Here is a 26,157-nt window from a genome sequence, read left to right as displayed (position 1 = left end):
AGATTCTGTGTCTCCCTCTCTCTCTGCCCCTCCCCTGCTCATACTCTGTCTGTATTTTAAAAATAAATAAATGGTAAAAAAAATGTTTTTTAATAAAAATAAATGCCAGTCCTAGGACCAGGTACCCAGGGACATCAATTTTTGGGACCACTCCCCTCCTTTTTTTTAATCAACTAGTACACTTCCTTCCCCTAAATAAAATACACATTTTCTTACATTAAAATGAGCTCTTAAGAGGTTTGAATCTAAAACAGTATTTCTAATTTAGAATCCCAACATTTATTTGACCTTTTATTACAGCATTTAATCTTAACAACTGAATTGCTCACATGTCGTTTCTTGGCCTGTAACAGGATCGCTGGCCTCTTCCCCAAACATAGCGTACACTGTAACTGTGTATTCTGTATTGGGCAACAACCCATGCAATTCAATATCGGTGTGGGTCTCTCCAATTTTCATCTGAAAAGAACACACATTATCAGATCCTTTGCCAATGTGTACCTCTCACGCGGATCAGAGTGTAACTGAGTAAAGGGGAGATATCACAGAATAAGATTTTGTCTCCTCACAACCCCTTATTCAAACAGGCTCCATTCATAACTTTTCATTATCTTGTATCATTGTATATTATGAACAGACACCAGGGGACCATATAAAACTGAACGTACCACGCATGCTGTTTTAGGATAACTCTTTGCATCTGGACAAGTAGTAATCTCAGCCAGGATAACAGCATCAAAACTTTAGTCCTCAGAAGAGTGTGGGTGGAACTGAGTCACAAATGTTGTCTAGAAAGAGTATAAGCTCTAGGCTAGCAAGCTGGGGACACAGCCAAGTGGGCACCTCTCACCCCTGGCTAATTCTAACCAGTCCCTCGGCTGGGTGCCCAGTGTTTGCCTCAAGCCTGATTGAGCTGGACCAGTTTTGTTGCTTCATTCACCAAAGGGGCCCACGCACTTGGATTGCAAGTTCCTTCCAGGGTTCAGAAGAGATCACCGATCAACCCACCTTGACCTGGTAATTTGCTTTTTGATTCCAGGATGACTTTTCTAACCTTGAAGTAAAAAAAACTAGTCAACATTCTCAACAGTGTGAGCAGTGCATGACAGCATGGTTTTATTTTTGTTTTGGAAGCAAGAAAAATATCTCCACAGTCAGTCTCCAGTCACACAACTGCCAATGTTATTGTCAAGTTGGAAATTTTAAAGTCGAAATATTTCAACATATATAAAATAAATGTAGAGAAAAGAATATAATTCACCCTGTTACACACATCACTCAATTTGGTAGAAACATTTTATCATATTGACTTCCGATCTTATTTTAAAAAAGCTAATATATTCAGATAAAATGCAAATTCTGTCTCATTCTTTCTGTTCACTACCACTACCCTAGTGTCAAGATGTGTCCTATTGATCCAGATTTTTTACTTCTACTGTGTATATATCTGTAAATAATATATAGCTTTGTATGTTTAACTAAATGGAACCATGTCAACAAAATTTTTTGCAATTTTTTCTCTGTCAATACTAAGCTTCAAGATTTATCCATGTTGATACAAGGGGACAGAGATGATATTATTTCATTCTCTTATGTTATTCACTTGTATAAATATACTGCTATTTTCCATTCCTCTATTGATGAACATGTTGGTGATTTGCAACATTCTGTTCTGACCAAGTGCCTGCATCCAAAAAAGCCTTGCAGGGAGATTCCTTATGATATATTCCTAAAAAAATTATATATATCTTCAACTTGATGATATATTTCAAATTATTCTCCAAGGCAGCTGTACCAACTTGCATACCAATATACATGAATGATTCTGCTCCCTGTACACTCACTAATATGCGGTTATTATTAGACTTTAAAAACTGTTTGCTAATCTACTGGGTGTGAACCGGTATTCCTTTCTTTCTTATTTTTTTGTGTCTTAGTGAAACTGATCATCATCCTATCATCATTTTTGAAGTCTCCCTTCTGCCAAAATAATTCAGATCAACATTAAATCCAAGAAAAGTAAAGCTGTCTAAGCCCTGGAATTAAGAAAAGCACCCACATGTCACCAATGCTCTGTTCCTGATGCTCAGATTCACCATATTTCGGGCCCTAACCATTTCGGTCACCAGAGGCAATGTTAAAGACAATGGTTAGACAGTATTAATGACTTGAGTTCTGAACTCCCCCTCTTAATCACTCAATTTGCCTGGCCTCCACTCCCAAGGCTTATAGACATTTCCTCTTCCTTGAATATCTATATTATAGTTAATTATTCACTATAAATTAAAAACAAAGATCAAAATAAATCATTTTAAAGTCAAAGATTCAACTTTTAAAATGAACAAATGCAAAAAAATTCATACCAATACAATACATTTTTCTACCTCTCCAATTAGTAAGAAAAAGTTTCTAAGTCAGTGAACATAGGGGGAAATAGCCATTTGTGAATTACATACAGCAATATAAATTATAACAAACTTCTCTAGAGTCATTTGCTAATCCTTAGCATAAGCCTTAATAATTTGCATGCCATTTGAAAAAAGCAATTCCATTTCTACAAATGTATCCTAAGGAAATAATCGGACAACCTTGCAGAGTTACATGTTAAGAATGATCACAAAAGCACATGGGCACAACACATTATCTAAATGTCCAATAACATGCAATTAGTTAAACATGATCTGGTACAAACCAACCATGGAATCCTGTAAGACTGTTTAAAAGTACCATATACAACATTCTATAATGGTATGGAAATATATTCACAATAAACAAAATGAAAACAGACGACTACAAAACCATTCCCATTTGGTGTGTTAAAAAAATGCACTGAAAAGGACTTAAGTAAATGCTAACAATAGCGATTTCTAGGTGGCAGGATTACAGGTGATCTTTTTCCACTTTCACTAAAGTGAATTCTCTAAATTTTATACATTAAATGTTTATAATAAGAAAAATCCATTTTCAGGAAGTCATGGATTCTGGGACTCTAGGGAGACAGCAGGTGCTTACCTCTTTTTCATCCCCAGCCAGACCCTCTGTGAGAGGAGCATAGAGGATCAGGTATCCTGAGGCTCCGGGCACTGCGTTCCATCTTACCCTCAGACTATTCTCAGTCACGTCGTACAGTTCAAGGTCAGAAGCCATGGGTAAAGCCACTGCGAGAGAATTTTTTCTTTCAATGTTCAGTCATTTATCAGCGTGCTTGTTTTTTCATACTATCTATGTGTTACTACCTACTAGGTAAACACAGCTTATTTTTCAGATGAGATTCATCCGTAAATATGTACATACAGCCATGCAAACCCCTTCTGGGAGGGAAAACACGATGAATATCTAAAAGTAGAACAACATCTTCTAGTTTCTTATAACCGCCTACAGTGATGGGCACATTTCTCTGGGAGCCAGTCAAGAGCAAGGAGACTCTTCTGACCATTGTTTTATACCCACCACCAAGCATAGAGTCTGACATGGAGCAGTGATTAAAAATAGTCATTGCATCACTTAGCAAATGACAGAATGGGTGGCTGGTTGAACAAATTCATGAGTGAAGGCACCCATCAACAACACATTCAGTCAGAGACAGTGAGGAGACATGAATGAGTCAGTGGTGAAATTAGTTCATAATACACATTCACCAAACATTTGTTTATTAAGTTAATACATGTATTTTGCGCCCTTCACCACCAGAGTTTTATGATATCCCTCTCAAAAGGCAGCACCTGCAAAGTGAATGACAGCATGGGCCAGTCCCACATATGCACTGCAATTATTTTCTTTTTTTTTTAAAGTAGTTTATTGTCAAATTAGTTTCCATACAACACCCAGTGCCCTTCCCCACAAGTGCCCTCCTCCATCAACACCACCTCTTTTCCCCCCTCCCCCTTCCCTTTCAACCCTCAGTTCATTTTCAGTATTCAATAGTCTCTCAAGTTTTGCGTCCCTCTCTCTCCCCAACTCTCTTTCCCTCTTCCCCTCCCCTGGTCCTCCATTAGGTCTCTCCTGTTCTCTTGTTAGACCTATGAGTGCAAACATATGGTATCTGTCTTTCTCTGCCTGACTTATTTCACTTAGCATGACACCCTCGAGGTCCATCCACTTTGCCAGATTTCATTCTTTCTCATTGCCATGTAATACTCCATTGAATATATATACCACATCTTCTTGATCCACTCATCAGGTGATGGACATTTAGGCTCTTTCCATGTTTTGGCCATTGTTGACATTGCTGCTATGAACATTGGGGTACATGTGCTCCTATGCATCAGCACTTCTGTATCCCTTGGGTAAATCCCTAGCATGCACTGCAATTATTTTCTATGACTTTGAATCAAGATGGCCATAAGTACAAACTGAGCAGAATTCCAGTTTAGGAATGGCCACCAAAGCAACGCAGTACAAAGTCAGAATGGGGTAGAGTTCAATACATACGTGTGGTTTCAGTCCCCTGCAGGCCTTCACTAGCTGTGTGAGCATATATTGCGAAGACAGCTATCTGATATTCAGTCAAAGACATTAAGTTTTTCAACACTGTAGAAGATACGCTTCCATCCACCACCACCTGATTAAACAACAGTTTGAGGAATGAAAATATGGAATTGAATTGAACTGGCAAGCAGAGTTGAAACCAAACAGCAAAATAACTCTAACAAGAATGTTTCAGTAATATTTTCTTTGTTAAATTTTTTTAAATGTTTATTTATTTTTAAGACAGAGAGCAATACAGAGTGCAAGCAGGGGAGGCACAGAGAGAGAGGGAGACACAGAATCCAAAGCAGGCTCCAAATTCCAGGCACAGAGCCTGACACAGGGCTCGAATTCACAGACCATAAGCTCATGACCTGAGCTGAAGTCGGACCCTTAACTGACTAAGTCACCAAGATGCCCTTCATCAAATATTTCCTTATTGTGCCACATCCTCTTTTCCACTGAGGTAGTTAATGCTCCTTGAATTCCTATGTGAAGTGAGGCAGCTTTCATGGAATATGTACAAAAGGCCCTTATTAATCCTCACCTGACGGAGAGTGCCTTTCCCAGGCTACTTGTTATCCTACATACCTCTACTTAAAACAGTTGACATGTGATATTTTTCTATGGAGTGTTGGGGAGCATTTAAAAGCTTTATTAGTCATGAAAAAGATAGAACCACTGGAAGCACTTTTTTTTTTTTGGCCAATTGATTTAAATCTCCCTGATTTACTTCTCTAATAGTAAAAAAAAAAAAATTAAAAATCCTGCCATAATGCATAAGAATATTGTGAAACATGTTGAGGTCAATCAGAGGTTAGAACAAGCAAAGGTTAGTACTTCAAAAAGAAAGAAAAAAAAAGTGAGATCTCATCACATTCCCTGTGACTGCTGTATCCAAGGTAGGAAATCAGAAAGACCCAGTCATCTAGTAATAGGTGTTCTCTCCTGTGATGGCCAAGCCATGAAAAAGTTGGCTACAGATGATTTACTGTGGCTTCTCTATTGCACTCGTCTCTCCACAAATGGCCAGGAAATCTCAAACCCTGGAGGACCCTATGACCACATAATTTGGAATGCACATACTTCATTAAGGCAGAAAGTTCAGACCACTCCCAAAGTAGAAAGAATACATGAGTAGCAAAAAGGGGCTCTGGCCATGTAATTAACCACTGATTCCTTCTGCTTTTTTTTTTAACATTTTTTAAAATTTATTTTTGAGAGACAGAGAGAGACAGATCATAAGCAGGGGAGGGGCAGAGAGAGAAGGACACACAGAATCAGAAGCAGGCTCCAGGCTCTGAGCCTGATGCGGGGCTTGAACCTATCAACTGTGAGATCATGACCCAAGCCAAAGTTAGACGCTCAACTGACTGAGCCATCCAGGCACCCCTGATTCCTTCTGCTTTAGAGCGTCTTGATTTTACAAAGAAAAACGTCAAAATAAGTTATGTTAGAAATGAACACATGACCAGCGCTGAGGGTTATTTGATACAGGTGGGAGGGGACGGTGTAAATGCCATAGCCAGAGCGATGGGAGTACAAAGTGGACACATGCAAATGTGCTGCAGTCCAAAGAATTTTCAATGTTTGTGACAAAATGGTCTCCTCATATACGCATTTCTGTCTTGTCTTCACTACTGAGGAACACTTGAGGGAATGAAAATAATGCTTTGAAAATATCATCTTATTACCTCGTCTGGTTTTCCACCCCTGGCAGGATAATACACGACTCTGTATTTTTCCACTTTTCCTGGGGCATGAGTCCAGTTAACCATAAAGCTCCTGGCAGTGACTTCAGAAGTAATCAGCTGTGTAGGCGGCCCACTGGTGGCAAGGGCTGACGCTAGAGTAGAGAAACACATAAAGTGAACCTCTTTTCCAAAGTTACTTCCTATGCACCTAGGAAACCCCATTAGTTAGAACTGACTATTAGTTTTATGGTATTGCTAAGATTTCATTTCTGGCCAAGTTGATTCAATTATTCATTCTGACATTTGAAACACTGAAACATTTAAGTGCCTGTTATGTACCAATCACTCTGCTGGGTTCTGAAGATATGGACTTAAATAAGACAGGACTTGACTCTAAAAAACTTTCTTAAAGACATTGCTATAGAATAATTAAAGAAACAAAACCAAAAACACAACATTGACTGAGCATGTGTGTATCTAAAGGTACTCTCTTGAGTTCTTTAGAAATATTATTTTATTTAACTCTTAATAGTTACTATCATTGTTCCCATTTTGTAGGAGAGACAACCAAGGTACAATGAAGTTAAATAATGACTAAGTCACAATTAGTAAATATCAGAGCTGAGACTGATACTTGAATTTTTGACCCAGGAGTCTATATTTTTAAGCATCAGGGGGTACAGTCTTTACCAAAGACTTCAATTCAACAAATGATCAGTATCTAAAAGTAAAAAAAGAAGAAAAGGCAACTAACATATACTGAATGCGCAGTATGAGCTAGACACAATTTTGTGTGTATTATATACATGTTAAAACAAATGATTCTATAAAAGATTTGGGACATTTAATTTTAAAAGTCCTTGAACTTTAGGATTTCTTACCATCTAGGGAATTACCCAAAGGGACTTTAGTAATCATAATTATGGGAGGGGGGAAGCCATAGTTATTGAACACTTATCTGTGGCTAGGAACTATATTAATATGCTCTATCAGGAACCACATGCAGAATTTTTTGTGGGAAAAGTTGGTTTCTAAAGTAGTCTCATTAAGAAGGTCAGAAAAATGTTTTCAAGAAACTACTGCTTGGCCGTCCAACCTAGTCCCAAGAGAGCTGGTCCAGGGAAAGAGGAATGATGGAAGAGACGTGGTCAAACAGAATCATTCCACACCCTGGATATAATGAAAGCAGGATATAAAGCCAAATTCTCCAAGGAGGTTATGGATATCACCCTCTTCTCAGATCATATCCTTGTAAGCCAAATAAGGGATGGCAGGACCCAAGGAATACTACAGCAATGAGTTCCCTCAGTTTTCCTTTCACCTCATATGTCCTAGAGATGGAGCTAAAGAATCCAGCAAGCTAGAAACATCAATAGATACAGACCAAAAAGTCCCTACAAAGCCTGCTTTCTCTAGCCAACAGACAAGAAAAGGGTCAACCTGCCAAGACAGAAAGTTGTCAGGCAATAACTGTTCTTCTCTAGACAAATACCACACAAACACCTGTGGCCCCACCCTGATTCATGTCAACAAAGGATAACTGGGTCACCAACATTCCCAACTTTCTTGGCTGTAATGGCATGCCCCCGAATTCTCCCCCTCCCAGCCCAGAGCCAGAGCAGTGTGAGAAAAGGCCAGGTAGGGAGGAGAGATAATCACCCCTAACAGGCCATAACAACTTTTTCCACCACACCCCCGTCTGTGATATGATAGAGATCATATGAAGGGCCTGGACTTCCAACCCCACTTACTAGCATTGAAGCACCACTCCCTGTCACCTCTGGGATGCTGTCAGAGGAGATCTAGCAGTGAGTCAGTACTTGAAGTACTTGAAGAAAATTTCCCAAATTTGGCAAAAAATATAAACTACAGATTCAAGGACCTAAGGAAAGGGACCACAGAAACTCACACCAAGGCATATTACAACCATACTTCTGAAAACTAAACTCAAAAGAAAAATCTTAAAAGCAACAGGGGTGAAATAGTACCTTATCAATGGCGGGGAGAGGGGGGATTCTAATCACAGCAGGTACCTCATCAGAAGCCATGCAGGTCAGAAGGAAGTGGCATATTTTTCAAGTATTAAAACAAAAGAACTGTCCACCCCAAACTTTATATCTAGCACAAATATCTTGCAAGAATGAAGGGAAAATCAACACATTTTCAGATGAACTAAAATTAAAAATTAAGAGGATTTTCCACCAACAGAACTATCCTAAAAGAATGAGAAAAGGAAGTTCTTTAAACAAAAGAAAAAAAAAAAAGAATCCTGGCTCCACAGGAAGAAAAGAAAAAGGGCATAAAAATACAGATAAATATATTTAACTTCTCCTTCTGAGTTTTCTAAGTTATGTTTTATGGTTGAAGAATTATAGTATTTTCTGATGTGATTCTGAATACATAGAGAGAAAACATGTAAGACAATTATATTATACATAGGTGTGATAAAAAAAAACTTGAAGGGAGATAAGTGTTTCTTCACTTCACTCAAACTGCCAATGTCAACACCAGCAGACTGGAATAATTTACACGCATATAAAATATTGTACCTAAAGCAACCACTAAAAAAACTATATAAAGAGATTCCAGGAAAAAGAAACCACTACAAATACACAAAAATAGCGTTATAAAAACTGTAAGAAACCAACAGAAAAAAAAAAAAAGACAAGGAGCACAGAGAAATAAAAACCAGAAAGAACAAACAAGAAAAGAAAAACCCAACCAATATATATCAGGCTTAAACCCAAATATATCAGTAATTACATTAAGAGAAATTGCCTAAACATACAAATTAAAAGGAAGAGATTAGCAGAGTGGATTAAAACATATGCCTATAGGAAATTCACTCCAATTATGACAGAGATTGTTTGAACATAGATGGATTTTAAAAGTTATATCATGTAAACATTAATCAAAAGGAAGTAGAAATGGCTATATTAATATAAGATAAATATATTAATATCAGACTTCAGAACAAAGAAAATTAGTAAAGGCAGAGAGGGACATTACATAATGATAAATGGTTAATCCACCAAGAAAACATAGCATCTGAAATATGTGTGCACCAAACAAAGAGCTGCAAAATATGTAAAGTAAAACCTGACAGAACAAAATAGACAAATGCATGATTATAGATAGAGACTTCAACATCTCTCCCTCAACTATTGATAAGATGACTAGACAGAAGAATTAGCAAGGGTATAGAATTTAACAAGATCATTAATCAAAGGGATCCAGTCAAAACTCATAGAACAGTGTACCTGACTATAGCAGAATACACACCCTTTTCAAGCATCCACAGAGCATGTACCAAGATAAACCCTGTTCTGGGCCATAAAACAAACCTCAGAAAATTTAAAACAATAAAAATCACACAAAGCATGTTCTCTAATGACAATGAAACCAAATTAGAATCCAGTCACAGACAGGTAACAGAAAAACAAGCAAACACTGAAACTACCCTCTAAATTATCAATGGGTCACAGAGGACATGTCAAAGATCAAAAATTATTTTGAAATGAATGAAAATGAAAATACAAAATATTGAAATTTGTAGACCTCTTCTAAAGCAGTGCTGAGAAGGAAAATTATAACATGTAAGTAATTACATTAGAAAAGAAGAAACATCTCAAATCAGTAACCTAAGTAGTCACCTCAACAATCTAGAAGAGTATGAACAAGATAAATTCAAAACCAGTAAAAGAAAGAAAATAAGAAAAATAAGAGTAGAGATCAATGAAATTAAAAACAGAAGAAAAACAAAAAATCAATGAAACCAAGAGCCAGTTCTTTGAAAAGCGTTTTTTTTTTTTTTTTGAGAGCAAACCTCTACTAAGCCTGAGAGAGAGAGAGAGAGAGAAGACAAAAATTACCTATGGGGGTGGGGGTGGAATATCACTGTAGACCCTGCAGACATCAAATGAACATTAAGGGATTACTACGGATAACTCTCCACACCTATATTCTACAAATTCTATGGAATGAACCAACTGCTTGAAAAGCAGAAAATCTCCCCCTAAGATGAGGAATAAGGCAAGGATGTTCACTTTCATCACTCCTATTCATCATAGTATTGGAAATCTTAGCCAATGAAACGAGGCAAGAAAATAAAAAACACACAGATCAAAAGCACAGAAATAAAACTATCCCAATTTGGGAAGGGTACAATTTATTTCTTAAATTAGAAAATTCCTAGAAGTCTAGAAAAAAAAACCCCTAGGATTAATTAGCAAGTTCAAATAATAAGGTCATAGGATACAAATAAACATACAAAAATATAATTGGATCTGTATAACTGGAACAAACATCTGGATATCAAATTAAAAAATAAAATAAAACAAAAATAACTCAAAATAAAATGAAACACTGACCTATACATTGAATGAAACCTGTATAGAACCTGTATCCTGAGAACTACAAAATGCTGATGAAGAAATCAAAGAATCTCTGAACAAATAGAAGGACTCACCATGTTCAAGGACTGGAAAAATCAACACAGGAAGGATGTTAATTCTTCCTGCATTAACATTTGATAATTGAGAATTGATTTAATGCCATTCCAAACAAAATCCCAACAAGATTTTTCATAGGATAAAGATTTTTCTCACATCTGGGGCGCATGGGTGGCTCAGTCAGTAAATGTCTGACTTCACCTCAGGACATGATCTCATGGTTCATGAGTTCAAGTCGCGCATCAGGTTCTGTGCTGACGGCTCAGAACCTGGAGTTTGCTTCAGATTCTGTGTTTCCCTCTCTGTGTTTTCTCTCTGCCTTTTGCCCGCTTACACCCTATCTCCCTCTCTCTCAAAAATAAATAAACATTAAAAAAATGTCTTTAATAAAAAAAACATTTTTCTCATGTGTATATGGAAAGGTAAAGAAAGTAAAATAATGAAAACAATTTTGAAACAGAAAAATCAAGTTGGAAAGCTCAGTCTATTAAATCTCAAGACTTCTAGAGCTATAGTAAATCAAGATTGTTTGATATTGGAAAAGGATTAGACTCATAAACTTGACAGACCAGATTAGAGAACCCAGATATAAACCCACATGGTTCTGCCTAACTGATACCCAACAAAGGCACAAAACAATTGAGTGGCAGAAATGGAGCATTTTCAGGAAGTAGTGCTGGAGTACTTGCACGTTGATAAGCAAAAGACAAAAAACAAAAACAAAAAAATGTCTTGAGCTAAACTTCAAATCTTTTACAAAATTTAACTCAGATCATGGATTTAAATGTAAAACATAAAACTTTTAGAGTAGAAATACAAAGGGGAATTTTTACAATTTATGGCCAAAGAATCCTTAGACTTGATACCAAAAGCAATAACCATAAAATGGAAAATGGATAAATTGGACCTCATCAAAATCTAAAACTTTTGCTCTACAAAAAACTTTGTGAAAAGGACAAGCTATAGACTGGGGGGAAATAGCAACAAACCACATATATAACAAAGGATAAGTATCTAAAATATAAATGAAGAACTGTCAAAACTCAACAGTTAAAAACTAAACACACACCCGCACACACGCACTCACACATCTAACTAGAAAATGGGCAAAAGACATGAACAAGCAAAGAGCAAACACAGATGTAAAATAAGCATGTGAAAAGATGTCCAATTTCCTTAGCCTTCAGGGAAATGCAAACAAAAACCACAATGAGCTATCACTACACACCTACCAGAACACCTAAAATAAAATATAGTAACAACAGCAAATATTGGTGACAATGCACAGAAATTCTACATATGTAGAATGCTACAGCCACTCTGGAAAGCAGTTTGGCAGTTTCTCCCCTAAAACTAAGCTAAACTAAGCATGGTACTACAATACGGTGCAGCAACTGCAGTCCTGGGCATTGTCCCACAGAAAAGAAACCTTAGGTTAAAAGAAGAACCTATCCATGAATGTTCTTGACACCTTTGTGTCTAACAGCCAAATATAGAAACCACTCAGACATCTTTGAGTGGCTCATGGCTAAACAGACTGTGGTCCGTCCCTACCCTGGAATATGACACAGCAGTAAAAAAGGAAAGAGCTACTGATACATGCAACAAGCAAGATGAATGGCCAGGAATTCTCCTGAAGGAAAAAAGCCAATCCCCAAAGATTACATACTACATAACTCCATTTATGTAATTTCAATATGGAAAACACCTAGAGATGGAGGACTTATCAGTGGTTGCCAGGGGTGAGGGAGAGGCTGTGGGGAGGGATAAGTGAATGTGGCTGCAAAGGGACAGCAGAAATGATCGCCACGGTGATGAGAATGTTCTGTGTCTTGGATCTCAGTGCTGGTATCCTGCCTGGGATATTGTACTGCAGTTTTGCTATGTTACCATAAGGGGAATTAGTAAAGTGTACACGATCTCTCCCTACATTCTTTCTTACAACTTTATATTAATGTACAATTATCTCAAAATCCAAAGCTTAGTTAAATAAGCAAACAAACATGACGGTCTAAATGCAACACCATGGAGAAAATTATCTAGTGGTTAAACTATTCTCCTCTCAGTGGGTTGGCAGTATATTCCATTTTCTACTCCAATGATTCACATCTTAGGGGAATAAAGGACTCTTTTAGAAAGTCAACATAAAAAAATGGTAAGAATTTTCATAATCCATGATAGACTTTTATGCAGGGTCATATCCACATGCACAGAACGACGGCCCTCTGTCCCTTGTGTTACCTTTGATCTCCCTGTCCTGTTCTTCCACCCCGGAGCAGACGGTCCTCGTGAGGCTCTCCACAACCGTGTGCATCAGGTCAAACTCGGCGACGTTGTACACGTGAGTGCTGTCTGGCTCAGAGGCAATCTCCCGCAGCTCATTCTCGTCCGCGTTCTTCACCCCTTGCGTGGAGGACAGCAGGGAGGGTTATGACATTCATCCCCCTTTGAAACACCAACCACCAGTGCCCACCCCCCTGCAATCAAAGCATCTGCTCCTTTAAAGAAGTCCCTCTTCATGGTAGAGTGTTTTGTAAAAGTCACCTTCAGAATCACTTGGAAATGGTTATATCCTAGCCTTGTTCGGTGTATCTCAGCAAGAAGATGCATTAGTGAAACTAACGTTTGTCTTGCATGAATATTGCCCAAGCAGTAGTAATTAAATCAGCTTTCTGAACTCTCAAAACCTCAGGCTTAAATTTCTATGATATAAGCTTACTTCAATTGAGAGCTACTATTGGAATAAAAATTATATATATAAAGGGATTGGTCTGACTATGGTATTATTATATAGCATTAAGGGAAAGCTTGGGAGCAAAACAGTTTTTTAACATACTCAACTGACTGACTAGTAACCACTGCAATTTTGCCAATGCAAATAGGGGAGCCCGGGTTCTCCCACGGTGTTTGTAGAGTTCCATGGCTGCAAGTCAAGCCCAAAGCTGGATGTTTGGGATCCAGCAGGGCACAGAGTGAGACAGAAAATCCTCAAGCCCATGCAACTTTTCCGGTCTTTCTTAGCGGTGGATGCTGACCGTTCAAGTGCACCTGCTCTGTCCTGGGAACTGCAGTGTTTCATGCACATGAACACATTTAATCCTCACAACCAACCCTGCGAGTCTGGCACTATCGTTTCTCCCACTGTCTGAATCAGTAAACTGACGCCAGAAAGGTTAGTTAGCTGATGCAAGGAAACGCCCCATTCAGTGCAGAGCTGGATTCCTACCAGGTAGTCTAGATCCAAAGTCATGCGCTCTTGCCCACTTTATCATGCTGCTTCTCAGAAGATAGCACATTAAAAATGAGTAAGTGAATTGTAAATAGAAAAGGTGGGCACTGGGTTAGGTTTTATGGGTGCGGAGGTAGATTTCTCTTCCCCAGGACTCAGCAAACAAAGGGCTTTCTTTATAAATACCTGTCATTGTAATCATCTAAGTGTACTTTCTTTTAAAAAAAGGTACGTTGGAAGCAAGGAAGAGAGATTACCTAGAGCAACATGAATGACTTCTCAGATGCCTCGCTGTGCTGTGGAATTTATTTTCCAACCTCAGCATAGTAAGTGACAAAGTGTTGGCTGTCTCTGAGTTATTTGCTTTAGGGGGTTATAAGATAACAAATACTAATGGTTTCTAGGTAATTTCCAGAGAAAAAGTCCAAATCACATCTGTATGAAATCACTGAAAATTTTGTGTAAAGACTCATCCATTCATTATCAACAAGACAACAGGATGGAGACTAAACACATAAATTAATCCCATTAGTTTGTCATCCAATAGGATTTCCTCTGTTGGACAAAAGAATAAAATAAAAAATAAAAATTAAATAAATTTCTCTGATGCTTTCTTGCCTGAAGAACTTCAACAAAAGCTTCTAAAATGTATAGCTCGTACACCTGGGTGCCTTAGTCTGTTAGGAGTCTGACTCTTGGTTTCAGCTCAGGGCATGATCTCGTGGTTTGTGGGTTCGAGTCCCATGCTGGGCTCTGCACTGACAGTGTGGGACTTGCTTGGGAATCTCTCTTGCCCTCTCTCTTTCTGCCCCTCTCCCGCTTTCTCTCTCTCTCTCTCAAAAACAAGGAAGCATCTTAAAAAATTAACAAAAAATTAAAAAAATTTGTGTCCACAGGAACAAAGTACCGAGTGCATGAAGAGACAATGAGCTTGATGTCAATAACGCTTTTGATGGCATTTAGGTGAAACCAACAAGTTTGTATTCATATAAGAATATTTTAGGGAGGAGCGCCTGGGTGGCTCAGTTGGTTAAGCATCTAACTCTTGGTGTCGGCTCAGGTCGTGATCTCACAGTTCATGAGCACAAGTCCAGAGTCGGGCTGTGCGCTGACAGCACGGGTCCTGCTTGGAATTCTCTGTTTCCCTCTTTTTCTGCCTCTCTCCCACTTGCTCTCTCTCTCTCTCTCTTTTCTCAAAATAAATAAATAAACTTAAAAAAAAGAATATTTTAAGGAGGGACGCCTGAGTGGCTCAGTCGGTTAAGCATCTGACTCTTGATTTCAGCTCAGGTCATGATTTCATGGTTCCTTCATGAGACTGAACCCTGTGTAGGGCTCTGTGCTGCCAGCATGGCGTCTGCTTGGGATTCTCTCTCTCCCTGTCTCTGGCTCTTGCTCACTTGTGCATGTGTGTGCATTCTCTCTCTCTCTCTCTGTCTCTCTCTCTCTCTCTCTCTGTCTCTCATAAGAAAACAAAAAGGGGGAAGAAAAAGAATACTCTAGGAAAAAAAAACCCTAACAACAACAAGTATAGTCTGGGGAAGACAGCCCCAAATCTGTTCTCTGTCTCTCTCTCTCTCTGACACTGATACTCACACACACACACACACACACACACACACCCCTTTCCAAACTGAATAGTTTGTTGCAAACAGCTTGGAAAAGAGAAGAAAAAGGTCATGATGACTTGGAAGGATTTTGCGGGGCTCACCTCTGTGCCCCAGCACCCAGCACAATGCCTGATACGCACTCTTCCTGAATGGAGCACTCCATAAACCACATTTCCAGTAGAAAAATCTGGGAATGGGTCAGAGGAATTGTTTCTTGTTTGGGGATTTTGTTTTGCCCTGCCTTACTTTATTTTGTTTTGTTTTGGTTGGTCTCTACTAAGTTAAAGACCTTCCTGCTGCCAAAGAGAACGTAAACATTTTAATCAAGAGCAGTTACATCATCTGACTGTTTTGCAGTTATTCTGAATGTGTGCCATATGTATCTTTTTCCAAGAGAATGATACCTTATAAAGAAATAATACTGCGTAGCTAGAACTTCCTGCTTTCTAAAGAGCTGTGGGACTTTAATTCCACGAAAACAATGAACTGGTTTCTCCCTGTGCTACCGAAGAGGAGACAGAGAGCGAGTGGTATTAAAGAGAATGTCCTTGGGGTGCCTGGGTGGCTCAGTCGGCTAAGACTCCAACTTCGGCTCAGATCAGATCTCACGTTCGTGGGTTCGAGCCCCGCGTCAGGCTCTGTGCTGACAGCTAGCTCAGAGCCTGGAGCCTGCTTCCAGTTCTGTGTCTCCTTCTCTCTCTTCCCCTCCCCCTCTCATGCTGTCTCTCTCTGTATCAAAAATAAATAAAACATTTTAAAAAATAAAAATAAAAAATAAAGAGAATGTCCTCACTAATTAAAAGCTAACACACACGCACCTAACTTTTGCGTGCCACTTTATGTTTTCACCATACTATACAGATGGTGCCTCATCCACAGAGCCTCACACTCTAGGGCACACAAATGTTACCACCACTTCCATCTTAAATGGAATGAAATTGGGCTCAGATCACAAGACTGGCTCCCTCTAGAGCCAGGAGTAGAAACTATCCAAATCTGCTGGCTTTCAATGAACTGCACTCTGCATTCATTACACATTGTTTTAAGCGGCTGTGTGTCTGTGGCCATTGTGGAAACAGGATCATGAATAGCACATACCTATGGCAAACAATTCCACACCAGATTCACGGAGGTTTCTGGAAGGTGGGATAATGTCATCTTGGGACTTGCCATCTGTGATTAAAATGCCAATTTTGGACACTCCAGTCCTTGCTCCTGCTTCCGGTTTAAAGCTGTTTTCAAAAATGTAGTTCAAGGCAAGACCTGGGAGAAAAAATAAACACAAACCAACCATCTCTAATAACAAGGCATCCAATTCTGTAAAATGTAACCAGAAGACGAATAACTTATTGAGCTAGAAGAAATCTTTACTAGATATGAACTTGCATCTCCATTTTTACAATGGCCTTTTACTCATCAGATCTAATGAAAAACTAAAATACACCAGAATAGGGGTAATACAAATAGGTGAATACTCCATCATTTCAGTTACTAGCATTTATAAAGAATATTAAATTCATGGCCAATACATGTTGACAGATTTGTGTACAAGAAAATCTAAACCTTTATAATTTAGGATGAACCAAGAATACCCACACAGAAGCAACAATCCCAAATATTATCAAAAATTTATTCACAATGGTCTGAAGAACTGAAGATTCTCTTTTTTTATAGGGTAGTGGGGACAGATCCAAAATGATCATTGAATTTCTGCCTTTTGAATGGGATACTTTTCATCCAGAAAAAAAAATACTGCAATACTATTATAAGATTTATGTTTAATAAAGTTTTTTGTTGTATTAACAAAAAGATTACATCTCAAACTGGAAAGAAATTATCAAGATTTCAATGGTTTACTTAACCATGACAGCATCAATACTGTTTAAAATGATTATCTACGTTGTGCATCTATTGAAGAAAATAGCATGTACTAAGGTTAAACCTGTGAAATCCTTGTGGCTGGAATAATTATAATCTAAATATTCTTACATTCTTGTTTATCAAAAATACCAGTGAGCCAAAGATCTACAATTATTTTTAAGATAACTACTGATGGCAAAACAAGGCCAAAGAAAATACCTTCCTTGAAAATAAGGCAGAAATTCATTTTCATTTAAATGAAGGAGTGGCTGGCGGAGAAAACAGGTGAAAAGAAGGCAAATGAACCAGCAAAAGCTAAGACAGCTGGCAAAGACTGTCAGCCTTCGGGATCATTCCATCTCCTTCTGGCCCAGCCAGGCCATTCTGGGGACATAATATTCATATAGCATGAGAAATGGGGTGTCTGGGCTTTAATTCTTCATTCTGAGATGGAGAAAAAAAGCCATTTGAGAATTTTAGATTTTAGTTCGATTTAAAAACACCATGCCAAGTCTGACCAAGTGGCAGAAAGAAATAATGAAACCAATCTTCGGCAAGGTCAATGTTACTAAAACATGAACTGAACAGAACCTACCTGTTAGTGTATTTCCTCCCTTGTATGGTAGGTTTCGGACAGCTTCGATGACCTCATCTTTTGTGCTAAAGGCATTCAGGTGCCATTCTATTCTGGGGTCACCGCTATACTGGGCAAGACCTGGTTAAAAAAATAAAAGATGAGAAAACCACCCAGAAATGAGATCCAGTGGACTGTTCTTGAAACTAGCATAATAAAGGGCCTGATCTTTGTAACATTTTTTTTTTCTCTGCCTCACTATGTATTTTCAAAAAGAATTCTTGGCATCAATTTGAGGAATTAGTTTGGACATATCTTGGGGCAGGAGGAATGTACATATTTTCTAGCCATTTAGAAGTGAGCACCTAATTAGGCACTTGGCATTTAAAAAACAAATCTGATTGTATTTGTAGATAAAAGGTCTAGATTTATTGGTTCATTTTTATTCTCAAAGGAATGGCTTTCCTTAATGGCCATTTAAAAGTAAAATTATAAGACTCCATATGATAAAGTGGATATATTGTAACATTTTTTTGTTTTTTTTTAAATCTTGGCTAGAATTAACTTGGCAAAAATTATTTTGTACTACAGAACTATTTCCAATTTCCAATTTTCTTATTCAAAATTCCACTGGATTCAGCTGATTCTTTTAAATAAAAAGAAAGCTTATACTTGATAAATTCTTAAACCAGCTGCAACTTTAAAAGTTATCATTAGGCAGCAAAGATATTGACTTTTTAGGAAATTAAAATGTGTTCAATAATTAACTGAATGACAGCATCATTCAGCATAAATTAGTAGGAATAGGTATTTATTGATTTAAACTTGTGCTCTTGGGACTATCCCGATAGTTGATCCTGGAATTTTGGAAGCCACTCTGTAAAAAGTTTTTGGAATCTCTGATGACGTGTCCTCTCAGATTTACACATTGTTTTGCTAATAATGGAACATATACCAATCCGTGTCTTCTCCGAGCCCACATTGAATGCTGTAACCAGGTTCTCCAAGAAAAGCCGAACCAGTCTGAAGTTGAATCTTCCAATGCTCCAGGAACCATCCACCAGGATCACGATGTCAGCGATCGCTGGAGTTTCACAGAAAAACTTGACTTCTGCACAGCACAAACCAGAAAATGATCCATATCACTGCCGGAACTTTTAAAAGAGTGATCCTATTTTACACCTTTCAGATAACTTAGTGCTAAGAACACAATAAAGCTCCTATTAAAGCAACCATGTTTTTACAACTCTTCCCTTAAATGCATTCTTACCAGGAAAAATTGTGCTAACAGCCGGCAGCCGGCCAATGTTCTGGAAATAGTTAGCAAAACACTGGCAGGTTCACACCGTCCGGGCAACTCAAGCCTTCTGTGTATTTTAGAAAGTAATGTCTGTGAAAAATCATCCAGGCTCGGGTTTTAGCCTGGAGAGACTTTCCAGGAAAGGTCTTAGCAACCAATGTGGGAGAGTCAGCAGAGATGGGAGATGGTCAGAGAGCAGAGAGGCGACCCTCCTATTCTGATAAGTGCATGCTGGTGGAAGTGATAGAAGAGAAATACAGGCTTCCTGAATCCACAGAAAAGTCATGGCCATGCATTTAATCGAAGATATACAGACCTGTGCTAAAGTAGGGAGGGTTTGTGAAAAAAGAAAATTGGGAAAGGGCCTAGGAGTTTACTCTAATTCAAATTCTTTCGCACAGTGTATCTATGTGACAATAAGATTTTGTCCCTAAAAATTCCTTAGTCATTTATTTTTTAAATGGCTCAATTAGGTTTTAGAATAAGGGGCTAGAAAAGGATGCCCTGTGCCCAGAGCGGTACCACCCTAAGCTTTACGCTCAGGGAAACTCAGCTGGCAGTGATCTGTGCAACAAAGAAGGGGCTGTGGGATGGAGGGCGGTGTGTTGACTTTGTGAAAACCACTACTGACCCTTCATATGGAGCCAAGACACTAACGTATTTTTAGTGTGTTTCAGAACCCTTAGAGTTTTTCAGCATTGGTAGTACCTTTAGTCGCACTGATTCATACCCTAGTTTGTGCTTTCAAATGGGCTGCATAATTTTGCTCAATGTTCATATTAAGACTGGCAATCATGAGTAGTGGGTGGATGTTTCTTTGTGTCCATGTCAACTTCTTGAAATTGTCCTGCAAATTTCTATTTTGTTTGTTTTCTAACATTAAAATGACAATAAAACAATACTTGTAATACATTTATGTAATGAAAACCCAAACACAGAAGTGCTAATGATTAAATTTAATATATTTCCCCCCAGAGGAAACATAATCATCCTATATGGTTACAGTAGGTAAGTCAGTTTATGTCCCTGAGCCTACCAGGCTACATTATGCTAAAAAAAAATCTTGTTTTTCTTTTCCCCCAGACATAAATATGCATGCAATACCTAGATCCTTTTACCAGAAGGGAAAAATGTATTTGCCAATGAAATAATCAGATACTCATTATGGAAGCTAACTAGTACAGTTCAATCCAAAGTTTGTATATTACATTTTTGGGCACCAAATCTTTCTTTAATAATCAACTACAAAGCCACTACACTGAAAATTATAAAACAGAGTATTACAAGACATCATGGCATAAAAATTAATTTGGTTTTTGGAAATAATCAAGGAAAACTAAAGTCTTTTGAAGCTTTAAGAATCTCTCTCAGTGTTTATGGGGGAACTTACTTCAAATGGAGAGTCTTTTTGTTTAATTTCCAAAACTACTGGTGGATACTGTTTCACCTTTTAAATTAATTGTTTGGGTACACTGTAGATAGGGTCTTAAAAAGGAACAATTTCTCCCTGTTTATTTAGAAGAGGATGATGAAAACCGATATTTTTTATTTTACAATTATTTCCAATAAAAATGTTCTATTTATTTAGCTCATTCAAGTCATTTTGACCTGGAGATATAAATTCTATATAGATCCAAAGTAAGCAAAAAAATTAATTGACAACAAATTAGAAGATTGATAAATTTAATGATACTAAAATTTTAAAGGTGGTTCATCAAAAACACCTTAAAGAAAATAAAAAGGTTACAACTGGGAGTAGACAAGTGCAATACAAGAAATTGAAAAAGAATCAGTATTGAGAACAAATAAACTATGAATAGAGACAGAGAATAAGAAATATATATGAACAATAAATGAATGAAGAAAATGTTTAACTACATTAGTGATCACAGTAGTTAAAAAATCTTTTTCTTAATTTTTTAAATGTTTTTTTTATTTTATTTTTGAGAGACAGAGAGAGACAGCATGAGCAAGGGAGGGTCAGAGAGAGAGGAAGACACGGAAACTGAAGCAGGCTCCAGGCTCTGAGCTAGCTGTCAGCACAGAGCCTGATGCAGGGCTCGAACCCACAAACCGTGAGATTATGACCTGAGCTGAAGCTGGACACTTAACTGACTGAGCCACCCAGGTGCCCCACAGTAGTTAAAAAAAATTAAGATCACAATGAGATATAATTTGTGCTCATTCAATGGGAAAAAATAATAAATTTATTACTATTTAGAATTGCTCCAAAGATAATGAAATATATGAGCATATACTTAAGAGCATTTGCAAAATATGTGTGCTGAAAATTATATTATTGATAGAAAAAAATCAAAAAATATATAAATAAATGGAGAGGTTTACCATGTTCCTGGATTGAAAAACTGAACATAGTAGAGATGTCAATTATCCTCAAATTGATCTACAGGCTTAATATGATTCCTACCAGAATCCCAGAAAGGTTTTGTTTGTTTGTTTGTTTGTTTGTTTTAGAAATAGACAAGCTTATTCTAAAACTTATATGGGAAGGCATAGACCCTAGAATAGCTAAAACAACATGAATAAAAAGAATAGAGGGGAAGAAACCATTCTACTAGATATTGAGCCTACTGACTATACAGCTATGGTAATCAGTAAGTACACGGTGATATTTGAGAGGGATAGACACATATGTCAATGGGAAAGAATAGAAAAGCTGAAAATAGACTCATCCAGTTATGCTCAACTTTATGATTTTATTTTTTAAATGTTTTTTATTTATTTTTGAGAGACAGAGAGAGGCAGCTCAAGCAGGGGAGGGTCAGAGAGAGAAGGAGACACAGAATCTGAAGCAGGCTCCAGGCTCTGAGCTGTCAGCAAAGAGCCCGACGTGGGGCTTAAACCCATAAACCATGAGATCATGACCTGAGCCAAAGTTGGCCGCTTAACTGATTGAGCCACCCAGGTGCCCCTATGATTTTAAATCTAAATTTGATTTCAGACAAATGTGCAGAACTACTTCAACAGATGGTGCTGAAGCAATTGGACATGTATGCAATAACTGATAGATGATGATAATAGATTGACGATAGATAGATAGATAGGTGATAGATAAAACTTGACCTAAATTTCGTAACTTATATCAAAATTCAAAGTAGATTATTATCTTAAATGTAAAAAGCAAAAACTAAAGAGCTTAGGAATAAAATAGGAGAAAATCTTTGGAATGTAGAGCGAGATAAAAAATTCTTAGAGTTGATACCAAAAAGTACAAATCCACAGAGAGAAAAGTCAATAAATTTTACTTCATACAAATAAAATAATGGTACTCTGTGAAAGCTCATGGAAATAAGAGTAAAAGACAAGCTACAGACTGAGAGAAAATATTTCCAAACCACAGCTGACAAAGGAATAGTTTCTAGAATACACAAAGAATTTTCAAAATTCACTAGTAAATACAACCAAGAAATCCAATTAAAATACTGGTAAAATCCTTGAACAGATATTTCACCAGAGAAGATATACTGATGGCAAGTAAGCACATGAAAAGATATTCAACATCATGGGCGATCAGGGAAATGCAAATCAAAACCACAATGAGATTTCACTATGCACATCTATCAAATGGCTGAAGTAAAACATAGTGATAATAATAAATGCTGACAAGGAGGTGTAGAAACTAACTACATACATTTTGTCATTGGACTATAAAATGCTATAACCACTGTGAAAACAGTTTGGCACCTTCTTTTATTTTTTAATTTATTTATTATTATTTTTATTATTTATTATTTATTATTTATTCATTATTATTTTATTTTTCTTAGTTTTTTCAGTTTTATTTGTTTTGAGAGACAGATAGAGAGCATGCAAGCAGAGGAGGGATGGAGAGAGAGAATCTGGAGCAGGCTCTGTGCTGTCAGCACAGAGCCCAATGTGAGGCTTGAACTCATGAACTGTGAGTTCATGACCTGAGCTGAAATCAAGAGTTGAAGCTCAACTGACTAAGGCACCCGGGCATCCCACAGTTTGGCAGTTTATTTTACACAAAAATATAAAATTACTCTGCAATCCAGCAATTGGACATTTATTCCAGAGAACTGAAAAATGACCCTCACACAAGAAAAAACTAAATGAAAATATTCATAGCGGTTTTAGTCAATAACAGCTCAAAACTGAAATTAGTCCAGATATCCATGAACAGGTTAATGGTTAAACAAGCCACGGTAGGTCCATACTATGTAATACTACTCGGTAATAAAAAGGAAAGAAGGAGGGCGCCTGGGTGGCTCAGTCTGTTAAGTATCCGACTTTGGCTCTGGTCAGGATCTCACAGTTCCTGGTTCGGGCCATGCACTGGGTTCTCTCAGCACAAGCCCATCTCAGATCCTCGATCCCTATCTCTCTGCCCTTCCCCCCACTAGTGCTCACTTGCTCTCTCTCTCAAAAATCTTTTTTTAAGTTATTTTAAAAAAGGAAAGAACTATTGACACACACAACTTAATCTTCAAGAAATTATCCTAAGTGAAAAGAGCCAATTCCTAAAGCCTACTTACTTCATGATTTCCACTTATGTAACACTTTTTATATTTAAAAAAAATCAGAAATTGAGGACTGATTTATGGTTGGGTTGTCAGGGTCAAGGGTGGGAGTGAGAAGGAGGTGGATATGGTTCTAAAAGGACAACATGGGGATCTTTACGGTGATACAAGTGTTTAGCATCTCGACTGTAGTTATGGATATACAAACATGCACATGTGACAAAACTGCATAGAACTAAATACACACACACACACACACACACACACACACACACACACGAATACAAGTAAAGTTAGGGAGATCTGAGCAGCAATGTTGTATTAATATCAATGTGCTGGTTATGATATTACACTATAATTTTGCAAAATGTTACTACTGAGGGAAATTAAGTAAAGAGTACACAGATCTTTACTATTCCTTATTATTCTTGTGACTCTACAATTATCTTAATAAGAAATCTATTTAAAAAGCACACATAGCCGGGGTGCCTGGGAGGCTTAGTCAGGTAAGCATTGACTCTTGGTTTCAGTTCAGGTCATGATCTTATAATTCGTGAGTTTGAGCCCCACATCAGGCTCTGTGCTCATACTGTGGAACCTGCTTGGGATTCTCCCTCCCTCTCTCTCTCTCTATCTCAAAAATATTAAATAAACATTAAAGAAAGTTTTTAAAAAGCATACATAACAAAAATAATATAAAATAATACCGCATATAAGAAAAGATATGTACATTGCTAGTAGAAATGTAAATTGTTATAAGCTCTTCAGAATGCATTTTTTGACATCTTTCTTTTTTTGAGAGAGAGAGAGAGAGAGTGTGTGTGGTCCACGTGTGTGTGTAAGAGAGAGAGTGGGGGAGGGGCAGAGAGAGAAAATCTTAAGCAGGCTCCATGCTCAGCACAGAGCTCGACACGGGACTCCATCTCAGGACTGTGAGATCTTGACCTGAGACAAAATCAAGAGTCAGACGCTCAACCAACTGAGCCACCCACTCTCCCCTTGACATTTCCTTCTAAAGCTGAATATTCTCCTGTTTCCACCCAGCAATTCTACTCTTAACTCTATACCCGAGGGAAATGCTTGCACGTGTACAACAGGAAGCAAGAAGACATTTGGTAGCAGCACTGTTAATAACAGTAACATCCTAAAAACAATGCAAATGCTCATCAGTAGAAGAGTGCACCAATAACTGTGGCATATAGTGAAATATTATATAAGAGCAAACACAAACGAGCTACATTGAAATGCAACAATCTGGATGAATCTTAGCAACATACTTCTATTTGGTAAGTAGCAATATTTGGTGGGGAAAAAATAAGTCCCAAAGGATTGCTATGAGCATGACATCTCTTTATAAAGGTAAAAATAAATAATATAAAAAATACTCTCTTTTTAGAAATATACATGGATACCAGGGAGCCTGGGGGGTTGAGCTGGTTAAGCAGTTGACTCTTGATTTCAGCTCAGGTCGTGATCTCACAGTCAGGAGATGGAGCCCCACATGGGGTTCCGCACAGGGTGTGTGGAGTAAGATTCTCTCTGCGTAAGGTTCTCTCTCCCTCCCTCTCTCTGCCCCATGCTTAACCTTGCCAGTAAGTGTGGTCTCTGGCAGAGGCAAAAAAAAAAAAAAAAAAAAAAGATCAAATACTTGGGACAAGAGACAGTTTTAAAACTGCTATGCTCAAATTCAACAATCACACATGTTGGGGCACCTGGTGGCTCAGTCAGTTAAGCATCCAACTCTTGATGTTGGCTCAGGTCATGATCTCGTGGTTTCATGGGGTCCAGCCCCACATCGGGCTCTGTGCTGACAGTGTGGACTCTGCTTGGGATTCCCAGGCTCCCTCTCTCTGCCCCTTCCCCACTCACACTGTCTCTGCCTCTCTCAAAATAAACAAATAAATGAATAACAAAAATTTTTTTAAAATCACATAACTCCAGCTGCTGCAGTGAATCTTTTAAAAACTATATTCAAATTGTATTAAATTCTGAGTATCTTCAAATCTTATTAAAAATAACAGCCCATAAAATGAACAAATCAAGAGACTATAGATGCTGGTGAGGGTGTGGAGAGACGGGCACCCTCCTACACTGTTGGTGGGAATGTAAACTGGTGCAGCCGCTCTGGAAAACAGTGGGGAGGTTCCTCAAAAAACTATCCATAGAACTCCCTTATGACCCAGCAATAGCTCTGCTAGGGATCTACCCAAGGGGTATGAAGTGCTGATGCATAGGAGCACATGTACCCCAATGTTCATAGCAGCAATGTCGACAATAGCCAAAACATGGAAAGAGCCTAAATGTCCATCACCTGATGAGTGGATCAAGAAGATGTGGTATATATACACAATGGAGTACTACATGGCAATGAGAAAGAATGAAATATGGCCATTTGTAGGAAAGTGGATGGACCTTGAGGGTGTCATGCTAAGCGAAATAAGTCAGGCAGAGAAGGACAGATACCATATGT

General features: G+C 37.9%; 1 protein-coding gene across 1 annotated transcript in view; it reads right to left on the bottom strand.

Moving 5' to 3' along the window:
- Positions 1-26,157, bottom strand: part of COL14A1 (collagen type XIV alpha 1 chain) — a 172,580-nt gene that overhangs the window by 143,575 nt on the left and 2,848 nt on the right. Inside the window, exons 2-9 of the mRNA XM_029923320.1 lie at positions 18,841-18,996; positions 17,907-18,026; positions 16,550-16,714; positions 12,854-13,015; positions 6,162-6,313; positions 4,432-4,561; positions 3,013-3,158; positions 330-459 (exon numbers count right to left, since the gene is read on the bottom strand). Of these exons, the coding sequence (XP_029779180.1) occupies positions 330-459; positions 3,013-3,158; positions 4,432-4,561; positions 6,162-6,313; positions 12,854-13,015; positions 16,550-16,714; positions 17,907-18,026; positions 18,841-18,996 (1,161 nt within the window). The remainder of the gene's footprint in view (positions 1-329; positions 460-3,012; positions 3,159-4,431; positions 4,562-6,161; positions 6,314-12,853; positions 13,016-16,549; positions 16,715-17,906; positions 18,027-18,840; positions 18,997-26,157) is intronic.

The sequence above is a fragment of the Suricata suricatta genome, chromosome 15 (assembly GCF_006229205.1).
Source record: "Suricata suricatta isolate VVHF042 chromosome 15, meerkat_22Aug2017_6uvM2_HiC, whole genome shotgun sequence".
Taxonomy (NCBI): Eukaryota; Metazoa; Chordata; class Mammalia; order Carnivora; family Herpestidae; genus Suricata; species Suricata suricatta.
The sequence above is the reverse complement of the archived record's forward strand: the minus strand, read 5'-3'. Positions and strand labels throughout refer to the sequence as shown.